This window comes from Haliotis cracherodii, unplaced genomic scaffold, assembly GCF_022045235.1.
Source record: "Haliotis cracherodii isolate W230 unplaced genomic scaffold, xgHalCrac1.p SCAF_20, whole genome shotgun sequence".
NCBI classification, from domain to species: domain Eukaryota; kingdom Metazoa; phylum Mollusca; class Gastropoda; order Lepetellida; family Haliotidae; genus Haliotis; species Haliotis cracherodii.
The window spans coordinates 18090513-18110471 of NW_027266276.1; the positions used below are offsets into that span (position 1 = coordinate 18090513).

A 19959-nucleotide genomic window follows, 5' to 3' on the forward strand; every position below is an offset into this window, starting at 1 on the left:
AACTGCTAAAGGAAAGTGATATCTTTACAGGAAGAGCTTGTATAACTCACTTGGCTTGTCGATGCTCATATATGGCGTATCCGTAAGGATTCAACCCTTCTGCAGATCAGTTTAGATTACTCACCGCATCCCCAACGTTGTCCTTAACAATATAACACAAACTGTATTTCGGCAACTGTTAAGCTTTATTAATCTTGTCATTGTAAACTATCTCGGCTGGGAGTTAGTATACTGTATTTGAGTGGGGTATTCATGTTGAACTGCGAGAACAAGAACTATAAAATCGGCACTAGTCCGGACAAGTGCAAGAAGCCACACTCACGTACGTACGCACGCACGCAAGCGTGTATGCACTTCGATATATAAGTTCAGTAATCTTGAACGCGACGTAAAACCCAATTTAAATTCACCTCAACCTCTGCCCTTTTAACTTCTCTGCATCACATCAGGTGAACTGACACATATAGATTCCCTATTTATTGTTTAAAGTTTCGGCGTCCTCCATGGTAATAGATCATTGAAATCTGGAAAAGAAATCGATCCAGGATCTGCATTTTTGTTCAAGTAAAAGAATTGCTACACTTAAGAAAAATAGACAACATGTAATTCAACATAGAATGACTAGACATATTTTATTTTATTTTATCATTGCCTTTATTACCATATAAATAATTTTGTTAGACATTGAATGTTATTAACTAATATATATGCATAAATTTGACGTGAAGAAAATTACAACCAATGAATCTTACAGTTAATTTACGTACTGTCGGTAATGAACGACAAGTTAACTGAAAACATGGTAAATACATCGTGCCTTGTGGACACAATACAAATAAGAAATATGAGAGACGATTGTACACGTAATACAAAGGGTTTAACGTGTACTACTTACATCGGTCGCTGCCTTTGGCACCGAAGTTGGATTACCGTTACTGCGAGGGCTAGATTTCACGGTCACTAGTTTTGGTCGGAGTGACGTAAGTTACTTTCCGAAATACTAGTATTATGTGGAAACCTAAGAATGAATGTTTAATTCCTTGGAAATTGTCAAAAACCTTTAGTTAAACGGCAGTTATGATACGGAAGATGGGACCGTGTGGTGTAGCCGGTAATTTACACGGCCCTCGTCTTCGACCTGTAGAATGTTACGAAAGAATTTAAGATAGTTACAGGGTGATCACATCGGCCCAGATGAAACAGGTCAAACGATGAAGATCTCTGTGGCAAATATTCCCAATGTATCGACACTGACCACAGCAGTATCAGTCGATCCACGCGGTAAGCAGGGCACTGTTTTGCAAGACCCAACAACACATTGTCCATGATATTTGGTCAGAACGGGAAACTGTGAATTACTCACCGTGATCAATGCATATTGACTATTGATATCGAGAAACTGTTCGCGTGGTCTCACCTAGGATGATGTTTCTGGAGTATACGCACGGCATTATTTGTTGTTAAATAAATCAAACCATGGCAAATATTTGTTTTATAATCCGTATACAACAATGTATTGAAAAGAACTTTGCCAGCCACTGCACAGAAATGTATAATCAGCATGCTGGTTTTCTTTAAACTGAATGTTTCACAAAAGTCTAATTCGTATTACAATGGACAAGTTATCTGTTTGTGCTGAAATTAGACTCATAATATAATACTTTGGATCATGAAACATTAATAACTGGCAATTATCTTTCTAGCCATCAACCTTGATCTGCATCTGCAGTCCCGATGTTAAGTCTATCTAATTAAGCTCTCACAAGTGTCGTCATTATCAAAAGTTATAACAACAACAGAATATAGTTGACAGAATATATAGAATGTAGTGATCTGTTATTCGACTATCTGATAATAATCTGTCAATGAGAGTCTAAACTGAGGCATACTCAATCACTGACACAGCAAGCTGGCGTCGGAACCTCGAGACATGTCATTATCTACATTCTGGTCATTTTCCAACATGGCATATCTTATTATATCTTTTAATATTGTCTATTCAGTTCAAAATACTAGATTCATGATGTGAAGAGAACTGTAGTTCATCATCAAATTCGATTCAAAGACGTGTTTGGTTGTCTTCGTAATTTTATGTCAGAATTCCAGTGTATATGAAGACACAAATGTTTATTGATTGTTGTATCCTCAAAAATGATTGGTGTTCAACGTGATGTTTGATATAAAAACGTGAATTTGAATAATACGTATCTGCATGATTATGAAAAAAACATTGTGTTCAGTTATTGATAACAATGTTTGCCGGCCTGTCACGATCAAATCGGAATTTTCGAAACTTTAAAGGGAAGTCCAGTTAATGAAAAAATAAATTCACATCGATGAAATTCAAATTCATAATCGATACCGTAATCGTACTAATTTGTCAACAAGAAGCTCAAGAACACGTGTTCGTAATGTCCTATAATCGAATGGCCATGCCACCCTTCAAGCATAAGATGACAACGTTGCCCTAAGAAAGTGTATGTACAAAGGATTGTTTCAAGTTGATAGCCAGTATGTTCCGTTCGATTGTTCAAGGCATAAATAGAAAGGTAACCTCCCAATTGTCAGACATCCCATTTGTCAGACAGCTTATACCAGGATTAGTCAAGGTTGGTTTAGTCAAGCCTTAGTTGCCTGTTTACCTTTCATTAACGCGGAACAGACCAGAAAACGCACATTTTTAGGTAAATTTACAGGAGAGGTTTATCTGTGTCAGCTTGGCGACTTCCGATTTCTCAATACCCTGAGACAAGTCCACAAATCTGTACAGGTTGGGATGCTGATGTGGAAGACCCTCCAGGTTATTGTTTGTCCTAGGTCCTACTGTGTGGTGATGATTCCAAAGGGGGAGTCGGAAAGGGGCCTTGTCGTCAACTCATGTCGTCACCAAGTAATCGTTGGAATCGTGATACCTTGCCGCCTCAGGTGTCGCATCCATCGCCTCCGGCCAGGCTTCTCTCACCTCAGGAAGAGGAAGAAGAAGAAGTCCAGCTGCTTTTCGTATCCAGCTCTGCACCTGGGGATCTTTCTTGTTCTGGTCAGCTAAGCCAAGGTCTTGTGTCTTCCTCCGTATAGCATGTGTGTAGTGGAAGAATCACCCCTTGATATCTGCTGATGCTGTTGGCCATTTCAAAGTATGTCTGTACGGAAGTTGGTGAGAAAAGGTCTATTGAGAGTCTGCTGTATCTCTGTTTTCAGCAAAGTGAAGAATCTTGCGTATGTTGTCGGTTGGGCAGCAGGGCGAAGATAAGCGGGTACATGATGTATCAACTGGGTGCATGTACAGTGTACAGCTGGTGTCTCAGGTGAGGACAGCAGGAAAACGTACGATCTATGTAGACCTCATCACCTTCAGGATTTTGTCTTCTTCACCGACTGTGCAGAGAAGGAATCCCTGGTAGTGGTCCACAGCCCCTCAAGGTGAACATCAGCTCGGGTCTGTGGCAGGACAGGGATTGTTGTTCAGCGATGTCGATGTCAACAGTGGAACATTTCTCCCCGCAGGACTTGATGATACATCTCCAGTGTGTGGTCAGGGCTCTTGTTCGATTCTTAGAGTTAGTGAACCCATCAAGGAATGCTTGTAGGGTTCCTCTCTGAGACTCTTTGTACTCAACTCTGCCTATACCAGCCATGGTGGTGATACCTTACTGATTTCGACTTCATGTAATATTGTACGGTACCTATAGTACATGTGAGGTTTTATTCAGGTTATGGAGAAGTTTAATCTATTTAATGTGTTCTTATTCTACCTTTCTATTCTACATTTAACAGAGTTTTTAACCTTCACTGAGTTTCCTATATTCTATAGGAAAGGTACACAAGGGAATAAACAAGGCCAAGTGTATAGAGACCTCATCAATGTTTCAGCTGTCACTAACATCCCGCGAAGACCCATATTCGGTTGATTTTGCACTTTTGTTTGCCCTTTCGCCGTCATGTGGTCCATAATATGAGAAGTCTGTGAGCTTGAAGTGACGAAGGGTTTTGACGTTGAGCAATTTACCGAAAATATTTTAGTACTGACAGGCAAAGCATTACAAGTGTATCTGGTTTCGAACCTATGACCAGCAGATCCTTGCACGACTAAGGTACTCAACTCTGCACAACGATTTGCGGTTACATAGACCACTTGGCTACAAATCGAATATTGAGGTGCATAGTTGATGAACAAAGTAAGAATACAATTTCAATATTTTAGTCAAAGGCACTCGAGGATAGGACGCTTCACACAGGTTTATAATAACTAACTTAAACATTTAGCAGAAATCAAAGCAGACGCTGTCATCTACATGCAGTTGCTTTCATTTCAATTTACAACCGTCAGTATGTAAATAATGTGAAGCCGAGAGCATGGGCGTATTGGGATTAATAGAAATACTTTGTTTTACAAATGTACTTAACCATTAGTGCTATTACGTGGTGTGATATACTTGAGAACATATCAGATACTCAATGCCTTCTTAAAAGACAACCTCTTGGTTCATAATTGTGGCGTTACCCATCATGTCATAAAAGAAGCAGAGGATAAGGAAATGCCTCCATCGCTTGAATTCTTTTGTTGTTCTCACTGATTCACAAGCATTTGCAACGTATAGTTAAACAAAGATATGGCACGGATCTTGCACTCACTTCACTGAAACCAGGAATATACCAAGCCCTAATGTCTCAGGTGAAAGTCGTCTGTTCAGCAGCATACTGGTTTGTCACAAATCAGCCAAAAAGCAGACCAACTAGTATCGACCGCGAAATTCCACAACCCCCAAAGAGTGTGCATTATGTTAACAAGCTGGTCATGCTAACATGGGTCACTTCCTCAGCCAGTGTTCATTCCAACCTGATCATGGCAGAATTTGAGACATTCCTTGGGTTAAAGTGTACACAGTACACTCGTCAGGCAGATTGAATCTTCCCACTTGAAGTCAAAGCAAAACTCGATTATCAGTCGCCCGTGATGGCAGACAATTCAAGTTTGAATACCTGTTCATTAAAAACCTGGATGTGGATATCCTGGCTTGAATTCCTTTATGGAACTTTATGACAGATCGTCCGACGAAACCCAAAGTCATAGTCAGCGATGGCAAAACATACCTGTATAGTTCCACGAAAGACACGACCTGACCTGTTCCACACATGTGCCACACAAGACAGTGCTACAATTTGGCAAGGGAAGTTCTTCTGAGTTATTTTTGCCGGAGGAGTTTGCTCCAATCGACTCTGTCTTTACCACAATGAAACACAAATAAACAACTTTCATGTGATAGTCAATGGCCTTCTTCTGTTATGGTAACCAGTGTCGCAGGTAAAGAATGCATACCTGATGTGACCGATATCCCAAACGTTCTCAAGCGATAAGCACTTCTGTCAGGTACATGCTATGTCCGTAGTAAGTACTCACAGATTCCTAACACAACAAGCCAGCTATTTCACCCGCACCACTTTGTGTTCGAGAACACCCCCATGCGAAAGCCGTGCAGTTTGAACCAAATAACAAAACAACACATTCCGATCCAATGTGTGACTAGTTCCCGTCACTTCAGTGTCAGTATGACGTCATACTGACACGTCTCAGCGAAGCCTCAATCATTCCAATAGGGAACTATCTAAGCTCTCGCGTGACAGAGTTCATCCACTCAGAAAATGACAAATGAAACATCCTTAATAAGAGCCTGTCGAATTATATATTGAGTCATTCACGGGAATATCAACTTGATGGCATATAGCTACATGCCATATCATATTTTGCACGTGATACAGTTTGGCCGACGCGAAAGAAAGTATTATATAGGGGATCTTATCCTGTGGGTGTATTTCATCAAATTATGAAGGAGCAAGATGAGGTCGAAACATGCCCGATTTTGGTGTAACAGTTTGAGTTTGAAGTGTAAAGTCGACCTGTGTGACATATAAGACAGCTTTACCCTAACTTCCTCTGTGCAAATTACATTCCTTAAGTGAGTAGGCAGCTTGCTCGAGGGATCCACCGATAAATGGTCGGTTTTCTCAACCATCAGCCATGTTGGACAGTATACAGTATTGACGAAATGATCGCCACCGACGTAGGCTATCGGCTATATCGGCTTCCATACACTGTGGTGCAGTTGAGTGCCACAGCACTTGTGATTCAAAATGTTTGTTGCTGTCTGGTGATTTGGAACTACAAACGGGCCCCAAACCTTGATAAAAATGGGGTTGACAAAAAAAGGAGAAAAATAATCTGTCAAGAGAGATTCGTGAAATCAGACACGCGAAAATTAAAACATAAGAATGGTTTGGTCACAGTCAAGTTTAGAAGAAATTAAACTGACGCAAAACACTATGACACTTGATATTGTTGCCATATCGGATGTCTAAACATCGTGGAAGAACGTGACAGTTCTGCTACCAACGACACATGATATATTGAGTCATTCACGGGAATATCAACTTGATGGCATATAGCTACATGCCATATCATGACACAGGTTTGTGAACAAAATTCGAGGGGGGGGGGGGGGGGGGTGCGGGGATACGGACTCTCGTCCCACCCTCTTCCCATCTCATCCCCGCCCCCGCCTTTGAAAACCAAAGGTAGTATGTTGTATTATTATCTGAGAGAGGATTTTGATATTTTGGATCCCTCCCCTTTGGAAATGCTGGAACAGCCCTTGTAAAAGATCAGTCATCCTTAAATAATTATGTAAAGTGAAGAAATCATTATACAAGGGTTATTCGTGAAAAAAGAGACAATATCAAGGAGACATTGAAAGCGCAATGGTTAATAATATACATAAGGGCAAACTGTTCTGGTCTTCGTTGAAGCGTTTATCAAACACCATGGTTCAAGTGCTTTCACAGCTTAATACTAAATCTGATACTGACACCAAAGAAGGAGGTATAAAAACGAACACAGATCAGCTTCCGGAGTCTATTCTTGACTGTCCCATTCTCCAAGGGGAAGTTATTTACTCTATTGATTCTTTATGATGTGGTAAATCGGCTGGTGCGAGGCAAACATATAGCTGAAATGTTTGAATATGCTCATGATGTATTAAGTCCAATTCTGACTTTTTGTAAATTTAATACAGTGTTTGATGTTTGCATAAATTTCTTCTGTATGGTTACATGGAGTTATTGTTCTCCTCCATAAAAGGTGTTACCAAAACATCAGCCAATTACATTCGTATAACAATACTGAGTACTTTGAGTAATCGGGAATTGAGAATTGAACATGAAGTTTAAAGCTAATGCGAATCTAACTTGCCAAGTTGGGTTTATTCAAGCAAGTTTCATCAATAAACACAAAGTATAGCATTCAAAACACCTTTATTCATACATAATACTGGCAGACAATAATAATGATAATGGTAATAATACAGTTTCAATCAAAGTCTGGGAATCAAACCAATATATTTGAGTACTTCCCCGACGTAATATCGGATACATATGATACGGTGTATAACTACTGTTTGATAAGAAGTGGATTAAAGATAACAATTACGTAGCGTATGTCCGATGAATGCTATTCGCATCTGTACTTTGATATATATAACTACGGTAATGATAAATATCATTATTTCACAAATACATGAAGTAATGAGCACACCTTCATAGTACATGTACGTTAAGGGTACCCCTTACAATTCTATGGGAGGTATGTCGTGCCTTTTGGGTAAGGTACATATTTTTTATCATTGTTTTCAAATAAATTGAGCAATAAAAATGAATGAATACTGCGCAGTGATTCGATGAGGAATCTGACATTTGACTTCGGTAAATACTGTAAACATACCTGTTATAACTTTCCCGTAACCGTAACCATTTCGGCAAATACGGCGAGTAATAGTAGGGTGTTTCATTACACATAGGGATTTACAAGGGAAAAGGTAAAAGAGGTAGCTTAGTGTAACAAATGGTTGCACATTGACATAGGATATTGTTCTTTTGATATAATTTAAGTATGCAGTGAATATAGCATTTAGGCTTTGTCGCCGTTAGATACCATACTGACTTGTTGACAATCAAATGATAACTGTAGTGATGCAATACTGAGACAATGATGCTGTTGACGACATTCGCATCCACATAATACGGATAAAGTCAATGTGTATAACGGAGTGACTACAGTAAAGAAATAATTAGTGAATGTGGATTGTGACTGTGCTCGGTTTCGTGAACTAAGAAATATAACAATATGTATATTTAATTGAATACGCTAATGAAATCCGCGTCTAAGCTGTGTGATACCGTATACATCTAAAGAGGAACCGCATTTTTAGAATATTCAAACGCTTATTAAACATGATATATATGTGAGTTAAATATAAATACAGTTAACTCGTGTGGTGAATGACATGTGATCGGCGGACTTTCCTAAATACTGAATAACGTACAAGCGTATTTGATAAACAATACACATTGCTTGGTAGAGATGTGTCCGGGAACCGTTTTGCGACTATGTTTCATGTACGCTGCGCGACTGAACGAAAACGTGATTGCATATATCTGGCAAGTTAAATAGAATGATCACAATAGACACAGAATGGTCATAAAATCGTGGAGCGAGATAGAGTAAAGGAATATTGGTTTCCTACATTAATGGATCAGTACTAATCGGTAAATAACATATTAATGGCAGACATTTAGACACTGCATGCAGAGTGTCTCAAATTAAACTGCGCGTTACAATGTTTCAAATTGAAATTTTCTTGACAATAATAAGACATGAAATAAGAATAAAATACTTATGTTTCTTATCTTGAAACAAGAAAGGAGAGAGGTTCCTTTGGTTTGTTCAAGCACGTGCACCGGAGACTGAAAACCAAGGAGTTCTCTACCAGCAGCTCTGTTCTGCATCTAAAACAGTAACACTGTCTCTAATGTTGTAATTTACAAATATGGCATCTGCCTTATGCTGAAAAAGTTTCCAACATGAAAAGGGTGGTAAGAAAATACTTTCATGCGCTTGACTATGGCATGTACGAGATTTGGAAGGCCGGTGCTGAAACTCATATTCATGTGCGCTCTGACCATTATCTGTGATCACGCAATTTAACGCTGGCAAATATGTGTTTTCAAGTAACAGCAACTGCGGCTGACTTATGGCAATACGTATGATATATACACGGATGGAAAACATGAAAGCACGCAGCGTGTCTTCGTTATGCAAACACAACAAGACAATGCATGAATTTAACACAGAAAGGGCGGTGAATTTAAAGCATTTGGTCTGACAAATCTATACGATAGGCTGCAGCAGACTGTCAGAAGTCAGCCAGTGTGATGTCACGTCCGTGGAAGCTCAATAGGCAAACATGGGACGTTATAATGACACGTGATCGTGAACCCTTCGGGACGATCGCGACATACGGGACCTCACTGTTCATCTCTCTATGGGTATGCTGCAGGCTCCACGAATCCAACTGCCACCCTGTCCTGACAAATATTTCAACCTGAGCCCTATTGAGCGTATGTGGGATATTCTTGGTCGTCAAGTCGTAGAGCGTGTGCGACAGCCTCAAAATCGGGATGAACTGTTCTTGCATCTCCAAGATGAATGACACTGTATTTCACCTACTACGGAGCATGTCCAGACGGTGCAAATTTATGTGTTCACATTCTTTTCTCTTATCCGTATGTATTATGCCTAAAAAATTGCGAATATATGAGATTTCCTTTGTAACGGTTAATGTGTAAAGAATATCAAAATGTTTTGGAAAATGTGTGTATCGTAATATACTGAACCGCAAACGAAACGTCACCATGGATAGATGTGTGAGATACCTTATTTGTCCAAACACTGTAAACATACTTTGAAACATGTTAAAAAGATCAAATTTGGCAAAACTGATCATCAAGGTTGACATTAAAGTGTCAAATCTTCTTCAAGTGAAACACAACAATAGTCGCTGAGAAAATGGCATCACAAGTCAGTATCTCCTGTGTCCGCCATGTGCATTGATGATTGCCGTGCAACGTCGATACATGGAATGGATGAGGCGGTTGATGAAGGCCATAGGCACTTGAGCCCACACTCTGAGGAACGCCTGACACATTTCAGCTGCAGTTGTCGGCCTTGGTCGGACGTCATTCAGTCGTCTTTGAATCTCGTCCCACAGGTGCTCAATGGGATTTAAATCGGGTCTGAGGGCAGGCCACTGCATGGTTCTGATGCCATTCTGCTGGAGGAAGTCTCTTGTTGCTCTCGCACTGTGTGGCACGGGCGTTATCATACTGAAACTTGTGGTTGCGGCGACGTGCCAAATTAGGCATGGCGTGTGGTCTCAAGACTTGATCAATGTAACGAGCTGCTGCGACACCATTGCCTCTCTCTGGGCCGATTTTCTGGAAGACCACAGGGCCGACCCTTTGTGCAAGACCAATTCCACCTCACATCATGATGCTCGGACCACCCCACGAGTCTCTCTCAACAACACAAAAATCCGAATAACGTTCCCACGGCGTCACCAGACTCTATCTCTGCCATCAGCTATTGAGATACAGTAACGGCTCTCGTCTGAGAAGAGGACTCTTCTCCACTGCTGATGGCGCCAATGCTGGTGTGTGTTGTCCACTGAAGACGGCCCCGGTGATGGTGTCAGAATGAGTCCTCGGTGTGGCCTGTGACAGTGGAGGTGTCTGCTCGTCAATCGTCGACGCACGGTCTCCGCACTAATGTGTCGCTGGTGTGTCCCCATGGTCCCCGGTCATCTGTAGTGTTGGTGGTCTGGTACCATTGCTGGAGCCTGTATATGGTCCTTACGTGGACTTGAAATGCATTGGCTACTTGCCGGGCGGTTTGTCCAGCTTGCAATCGTCCAAGGACTTGATGTCGCTGATTTCTTGTCAATCTTGGCATGTGGTAGCAATTCAATAACGAATGAATGTCATCCGATCTGGGTGGATTTTTACAGAGAAAGAAATGGGGGAACGCATGTCCATTTCAATTTGCATGGTACTCACGTGTATCGGGTTACCATGGCCGTTGCCGTGATGCGTTCGGGCGATCGGTTTTATTGTTATCTGCTTTGTTTTTTTATCATCAAATTTCATTTTTCGGGTAAGGTAATGTTAAATTTTAGAAACTTTGACAAAAATTCCCAGATATTTATTTCATGCTAAGTTACATGGGTGACGTTTCTTTTGTGGTTCAGTGTACACTCTAGTGCTAATCTTAAGTTTCAGCCTTTCGCAGCTCCTAAGTCTCTGTTTATATTTTAAGTCTTGGGACAAACCACACATGTAGATGTCGTCTGTACGCTACACTTATCTTCACCGTATACGGAAAATTGCTCAAACTGATTATTTGATTTCCGCCCATGTCCTCCATTTACTCATAAATATACACTGTCGACACAATAAAGTAAGTATATATAAGTATATATTTTCTTTGGACAAGTATCTAGATTGGATGCCTTGTAGACATAACACATATTCCATGCGGATATACCAGAGACAAAGTTTATGTCAGTTGAATAAGTGCCTGCATATGTAACGAGAAGACATTGCATATTTATAGCAATCTTTATGTATATCATCGTATCATGCTTCAATGATATTAAAGGGTATTATGATACACGACAGATAGGGACCTTGGGTAGTTTGCAAGAAAACCTGTTTTAGTGCACACGTTATTGCGTAGATATGATTATCATGACTTGCTGAAGTATCAGCTTACCTGTGCCTCTCTTGATCACGATAAATGTCGATCATATCCTGTACTTTGTGTGTCCCCAGTTTTAGGAAACTGACACGACCTGAAATTCTTTGTCTCAAGTTATGAAATGAGTCACTGACGTGATCAAATAGGAGAGGAAAACTTGAGTGGTACAAACCAGGTAAAGGGGTAATCAATGTGGACACGGAACAGGTTATGTGATAACACAGGTATCACAAGTGCCGCTATAAAGTTAGGTAGGTGTATTGTAAACCGAATATGCACATTCTCAGATATGAAAGCACCATTTCGGATATGCCATATGCTTGTAGGCAAGTTCAACTTTTAAATGTCATGGTCTGTGTGTGTTTGTTACAGCCATTGCATCAAAGCATTGCACGGTGAATGGTACCTGGTGGCGAGAGAACGTAACCAACCAGGAGTGGACCGACTACACCACGTGTGTGCATTTACAGGTAAGAGTTGTCTCCACTTCTTGTCGGAACTTCGACAAATAACAGGGAAGAGTGAACTCATAGACCTTTTTTTATAAATATCAAAGAAACAAACACCAAAGAAATGAGCATCACATTGACATTTGGTGAATCACCAAGGTTATTTTGCAGCACAGACCATTAGAGAAAAGTACTGTTCACATATCGAATGGCTTGTGCCACAAATCAAGCGTACTGTTTTCACGGAGTTTTTGTATGATTTGTATCGGGGATGTTCTGATTTATTTGGTCGCACAATCGTGTTCCTTCATTTTAAAAAAACAAACAATTTCCGAACAGTGCCACAGACTTGCCTTCATGGACGGCACAGGGTCAAGGCAAAGAGACCCCGAAATAATTTGTATCTACGTCTGTATACAATTTATGTTTATACATAACTATATTATAATTACCAGAAATATTTGTTTTTTACTATTCCATTTCTATGTGTGTGACTTGCTTGTTTGGTGTAATACAGTATATAGACCATAGACTGCTTTTCTGAAGCATATGTTAGGTTTATTTTCCATATTGTTCATTGGTATCAGTCTAGTTTGGTAACAAATCTGTTTCTCTACGAATATATCTTTTCAACATGAAGATTGAATATATTTTCATCCAGTTAGCCTAAGGATACGATGAAAATGCTCTGGTTAAGAGCTTTCAGTACGGTTTTCAACATCACCGCCACGGCTGCCATAGTGACGGACATATTTATAGTCATTTCTCAGCCATATGTTTGCTAAAATGCAATAACATTTGATATAAATGTGGTTAGTATTTGGTCCAGTTGTCACCGGATGATTTGAAACGAAAAGGTTAATCCAGAAACCTGCACGTAAAGAACTAAATTGTGACATCAGTGATGACTAGAAATAATCAACAAATTATAATCAAATACAAAGTTTTAGTTTATAATCAAATCAAAGCAATACAATGGAACAGATATTGATGTAGTAGCAGCAGCAATAAGTACATGAAGTAACAGGACTTACAGTTAATGTAAGTGAACTCACGAATGTCCAGAATTTTGTTACTGTCAAATGTCTTGAAACATGCCTGTCTCTCTTCTGTAATCCGGAATAGTGTTGGCTCGTATTCCACACATGTGCTCATTAAGTACGTGCCCTTTAGGTCTAGATATACAAACACATATATACTGAACCGCAAATGAAACGTCACCATGGATAAATATATGAGAAACCTTATTTGTCCAAACACGGTAAACATACTTTGAGACATATTAAAAAGATGAAACTTAGCGAAACTGATTATCAAGGTTGACATTAAAGTGTCAAATGTTCTTTAAGTGAAACACATCACTAGTCGCTGAGAAAATGGCATCTGTATCGCGGTTGTCCGCCATGTGCATTGATGATTGCCGTGCAACGTCGATACATAGAAAGGATGAGACGGTTGATGAAGGCCATAGGCACTTGAGCCCACACTCTGAGGAACGCCTGACACATTTCAGCTGCAGTTGTCGGCCTTGGTCGGACGTCATTCAGTCGTCTTTGAATCTCGTCCCACAGGTGCTCAATGGGATTTAAATCGGGTCTGAGGGCAGGCCACTGCATGGTTCTGATGCCATTCTGCTGGAGGAAGTCTCTTGTTGCTCTCGCACTGTGTGGGCACGCTGAAACTCGTGGTTGCGGCGACGTGCCAAATTAGGCATGGCGTGTGGCCTCAAGACTTGATCAATGTAACGAACTGCTGTGACACCATTGCCTCTCCCTGGACCGACCATTGCCTCTCTCTGGACCGATGTTCTGGAAGACCACAGGGCCGACCCTCTGTGCAAGACCAATTCCACCTCACATCATGATGCTCGGACCACCCCACGAGTCTCTCTCAACAACACAAAAATCCGAATAACGTTCCCACGGCGTCACCAGACTCTATCTCTGCCATCTGCTGTTGAGATACAGTAACGGCTCTCTTCTTAGAATAGGACTCTTCTCCACTGCTGATGGCGCCAATGCTGGTGCTGTGTTGTCCACTGAAGACGGTCCCGGCGATGACGTGGTGTTAGAATGGTTCCTCGGTGTGGCCTGTGACAGTGGAGGTGTCTGCTCGTCAATCGTCGACGCACGCTTTCCGTACTTATGTGTCGCTGGTGTGTCCTCAGTTTTCGCAGTAGTAACAAAGCGATTTTGAAGATGCTGTCGCACAATCTAACGATGCTGTCGTCGGGAGTTGACCCTTGGTCTTCCACTACGTGATCGGTCATCTGTAGTATTGGTGTTATGGCACCGTTGCTGGAGCCTGTATATGGTCTTCACGTGCACTTGCTACTTGCCGGGCGGTTTGTCCAGATTGCAATCGTCCAAGGACTTGGTGTCGCTGATTTCTTGTCAATCTTGGCATGTGGTAGCAATTTCAATAACGAATGAATGTTATCCGATCTGGGTGGATTTTTATAGAGAAAGAAATGGGGGAACGCATGTCCATTTCAATTTGCACGGAACTCAAGTGTATCGGGTTACAATGGCCGATGCCGCGTTTGGGCGATCGGTTGTATTGTCATCTGCTTTGGGGTTTTTATCATCAAATTTCATTTTCTGGGATAGGTAATGTTAAATTTTAGAAACTATGACAAAAATACCAGATATTTAAATGACAACTTTTCATGTAATGTTACTTGGGGTGACGTTTCTTTTGCGGTTCAGTATATTTATATCAGTGTTATATCAGTGCTAATAGATACAAAAAGCTTTCTCTGTCGACATTAAAAACTGTTGGGTGCCAATCCAGAAAAGCTAAAGTACTCGCATTTAACATCAACTTGCCAGGAGGACTATTCCTTGCAAATCATCAACACTTTGCGTTGTTAATATAATAATATAATTTGGAAGAAGGTGGACTACGGAGCTTTTGACTACATTTTAGTGACAATAAGGTATATAGTTTGTTGAAGAGAAATGCCCAAGTGTTTATTGCCGATTGCAATGTTGTCTGTTAAGTGATAATACATGATTATGATGCTTTGAAGCCAGATACAAGGGATACTTGGATACTGTCTGAACCTAGTGGTAAAGGAGTCACTAATTGTAATCCATGCATTTCATATACATGCTCTTGATATACAATGTAATGAAGTTATATGTCATACTATTAACAGAGTGACATATGATTCTATGTGTTCAACTCAACTTTAAACAGTATTGCAGTTACAGCATGAAAGAGGGTTGAAAGCCCAAAGTATCGCAGGTCTTGGACGTTTACTGGTATATGTTGTCGATAAAACACTGATCATAATCGGGAATAATTTGGAATTATACGCAACTCTATACAGTCAGTTGTTTCTGTTCGTCAAGTGTACGTGTGTTGTCTTGTCGATGAAAGTGTTATTTATATTTATATCTTTCAGCATATGACACAATGTGAAATTCTCGCTCACTTTGAAAGGCTAACGTTGTGGTATTGAATGCATTACTTTAGTCTGTTTTCTACCTACTATGGCTTTAGCTCTGATATTCTATAGCTAACATTTAATTAAACATTTCGAAACATTAAACATTAAACATGCCGTCGGCATTGTCACGTGCTAAAGCCCACGCATTATAGTTCAACACTATAATGCGTGCGTGACTTCTGTGTAATCTGTACATGATTGATGCGAAGTGTATGTTTACACTTAGATCGTAATACGATCATTGCCAAATGTTTGCGTGACTACTTTGAAGAAAAAGCATATGATTAAGTAGAATAGAACTATGGTGTCATAATCAATTCAGCCGCTATGACCGCCACGACATCAGATAAAGGGGGTGGGGTGGGTGGGGGGGGGGGGGGGGGGGGGGGGGGGATCAGCTTGATTAGTATTTGAACATTTCAGTTCGAATTAACGCCTCTTGTTGTGTGGATAAAAGAAATTAGTCGATATAACAGCCGTTGTTTGGTATTTTTAGTTTACTACAGCGTTAATCGAAACGAGCTGAAGGATCCGCTGTTTGAGTGTGCGTATATACATGTACCTTGAAAACATCTTTGGATCTTAATTCAAGACATCACTTTGAATTTATGCTATTGACCATTACCATGAAAATACCACATATAAACCCTTCTCTAATCCAATACACGCTATGTAATCACTGCCCCGCACTGTAATGATTTGACCGTAGTGACCTTGCTTCACATTCTATTAATAACAATCAGTTATGGATGAAGGAATATAGTTACAAGCGAAAGTGTGCTGTGTCACTTGATAATACTTCTACTTCGCTTTACTGTGTTTATAGACAATTTCAATGTTGCCTTTGTGAAAATAGAACTAATGACTCAGGACTTTCTGAGTTTGTAGACCAAACGTCGGTTGGTTGGCATCGTAATCGAAAGAAAAGACAGCTCTGCTCATAAGAGCTGTGGTTTACTTAAATTTCAACATTTTAGAATCTGGAGACATACCACACTATGAAATATCCATGCTATACACAATATGCAAAAGTAATGAAGACAAATTGCTAGAGAAATAAATAAACATCGTACACTGATACGCATACGCATTTGCGCGTGTATATGTATGCATACATATCATTCAAGGCTCGATATAGCTATATCTAACATGCACCAGTGCAAACTATCATTGAAAAATACAACCTAATAGCAATGTCAACATACACCAGATGGATATCAAATGTTCAAATTTGTGTCCACACAACCTCTATCTTAGAAGACACTCAATACCTCTAAGCTTTTATTACCATACTACCTAAATAATTTGTCATGCTTTCTTGGGTCTGACGTCATCAAACTATGGGTACTTCTGGATTATTTACTGCACTGTAGCTTCGTCTATCACTGAAGTTGACAGCCGTATCACATTATGAAATTTAGATTATCAAACTAATGATGATCATTCTGTATTATATGATGGTTGCTATTGATGATATTGTCACATAAATACTGTAGCTGAAGTACTTACAGTATTAAAGTCGTCAGAGGTCTGCGATTTTATATATTTAGGTACATTTATGGGACCAGGGTACAATATGGCTTTGTCTTGTGCAACAAGGTTTTCATGTCAACATGGACCTGGCGCAAATCAAAACAAGTTCCTTAAATCAAGCCCTATGCTTCATGTAATGACTGTGTCTGGCGTTCCTGCAGAATGAAGACAGTTATACAGTAGTGCAAGCATCCGGTCGTCGTGTTTTCCAATGGCAGATTTATACTTTTTATGAGTCTTTCTGTGTCAACACCACACCCGTGCTCGTAATACACACTTTCAGATGTGACAAATGCCAAGCCGTACATGTAATGTCCTTTTCGAAACATACGACTTATAATCCAGCATTATTCCTATTTCGTAATAACCCATTTCGGGTGTCGGGGACGAATGGCACATAAATACGAGAAGGGGATCGAGTGAGGATCTATATATCTTCTTTTTGCACCGTCTTTCTATGTAATGCTTCAAAACAGTTTGAATATGTTAAATCTATGTTATAGTACAGTCGTGTTTTATCATTCAAAGACATATCCAAACAACTGAATAACTAGTCCATGTTAAAGTTCAGACATTTGTTGTCAGCATTGGCGAATCTGTACTCACCCTTACCCGACAGTAACAGACATTGTTCTCGAACATCACATTTTTGCTGTTTCTGTACTGTTTCGACCGCCTCCATGGTCTTGTGGAGGGAGCGTCTGTCCGGAGAGCGGAAGGTTGCGGATTCGATCCCCGGCCGCGTGATACCAAAAGACGTTAACAGGTGGTACTTGTTACCCTGCCTGGTGGCTCGGCATTAAGGGGCTAAAACAAGGACTGGTCGGCTCGGGGTCAGTATACAGTGTCTGAGTGGGGTATTCATGTTAAACTGCGGCATGGTATCTCAGTGTGCTAGCACTATAAAATCGGCATCAGTCCGGACAAGTACAAGTATCCACACTTACATGTGTATGCACGTCGCTATATAAGTGCAATAATATTGAACGCGACGTTAAACCCAATTTCACCTCACCTATCAACTGAGTGTTTCCTTTTATGTTAGAGTGGACCATTACTTGGAGGAATTACCTCGCAGTAACGGTCTATTTATGTCTTGTCATTTGATTGCAGGGATTCAAGACTTTGTACTATGTAGGGGTATCCTGCAATATCCTGAGTCTTGCCCTTCTACTGCCGGCGTGTGTGGTGTTTGTGCTGTATAGGTAAGTTGTCTTACAGTGTAAAAAATACATGTATTTTTTAGCTATTAGTGGTCTGCTTTGAGTAAACTGTGTTAAGGTTGACAGACTGTTATCGCCGAATGTATATTTGCATTATCGGTTTTCAAGACATGTGAACACAATGTAACAAGTAATTAGGATTACACTTCACGAGTCAACTACGCTCTAAAATAATCCCGTATTTCTTAAGGTCAAAGTCCTCACAGATAGTTGCCAGTTGCAGTACCGTACATGAAAATGTTCACACAATGACTACGGTATCTACGATCTAAACGTTTTATGTACGGTAACCAGCTGCCAAGGACTTTTACCGTAGGTACGAGAGATACCACGTGTTAACCGTACGAAACTAATAAAGTGGTCTTCAAATTTATACATCATAAGATGCCCGAATTCACAAAACAAGTGTTTTTATTTAGACCTTTTTGTGACAACACACAACATTCATCGGAATATGGGAAATCTCAGAACAATTAAATGTACAACCTACAGGGCCCATGAATGAACATGCTCTGAAAAAAACACGTTAAAGTGATGAAACTGCGATCAAAATTTGTTTGATTTGAAGGTTGGAAACTTCCCAAAAGACCAGTAACAGCACATAGCAACACGAGAAAGACATGTTCCGTATGTGTTTATTGAATGTGTAATGAGAAACAAGGCGTAATGATCTGTCGGTGGCGAAGATGCAGACGAAATAATGAAACATCAGAACAACCTTGAAATTGACTATTTTAAATCTACCACTGAGTGCACGCCTAGTACAATAAGACACATCAATATACCAATTAATAATAATAATAATAATAATAATAATAATAATATAGAAAACAAGGCATTCCACAGTTTTCGTAAACGAGCCAAGGATGTGGTACATAATCTAATGTCAATGTTTATTTTGTTGATGGTTCTGTACTGCTGGACGGTACAGAAATTAGTGTCAACCATACGAAGTGCCATATCAAATCGGCCCACGAGTTTATGTGCAGTTTGTTGAGAAGATCAGCATCCCTGCAGAGTCCTGAGGTTGGCTGGCCTGAAAAGTGAAACAGAAGGCTTTCGGTTTGCTGCTCAGGACCAGTCACTTCCCACTCGAAACCGCCAATGTGTGATTTTGCATCAAAATGTTAACATGAAATGTAGATTATGTAACGAATTTAATGAGACTGTCCAACACATTGTCACTGGATGCCCAGCTTTGCAACAAATACAATATCTTAAGCGACATAATGGAGTGGCTCGATCATTTTATTACCGCTATGGTTGTGGTTTTGATACACAGGTCCATCCATGGTACGACCCAGAATATGTAGAGGGCGTCATGGAAAATGATAAATAAAACATTCTTTGGAACGGACCCGCATACAGCCTCAGACGTATCAAGGCCTTATCTTGTCCTTTTTGATAAATCCTATGAAATCATTTATATTATTGATATTTGTGTCCCTTTTGACACTGTGATTGACACGATTGAGGAAAAACATGGCAAATATGCAGACCTCGCTTTCGAAATGTCACGCTTGCATCCCAAGTACCAAGTTGTCCGTCTCCCTATTGTTCGTAGTGCCTTAGGTTTGATACTTTCCAATCTGTTGACTGACATTGGGAGAGTGCCCGGGTTTGCTACCAGGAATACAGCTTTTCTGACAATTGCGGTAA

At 40.2% G+C, this 19959-nt stretch overlaps 1 protein-coding gene across 1 annotated transcript in view; it reads left to right on the top strand.

The window, feature by feature from the left end:
* The window catches only part of LOC139470054 (calcitonin gene-related peptide type 1 receptor-like), a 125925-nt gene that overhangs the window by 46524 nt on the left and 59442 nt on the right, over nt 1-19959 (top strand). The window contains exons 2-3 of the mRNA XM_071252342.1: nt 12014-12111; nt 18191-18282. Of these exons, the coding sequence (XP_071108443.1) occupies nt 12014-12111; nt 18191-18282 (190 nt within the window). The remainder of the gene's footprint in view (nt 1-12013; nt 12112-18190; nt 18283-19959) is intronic.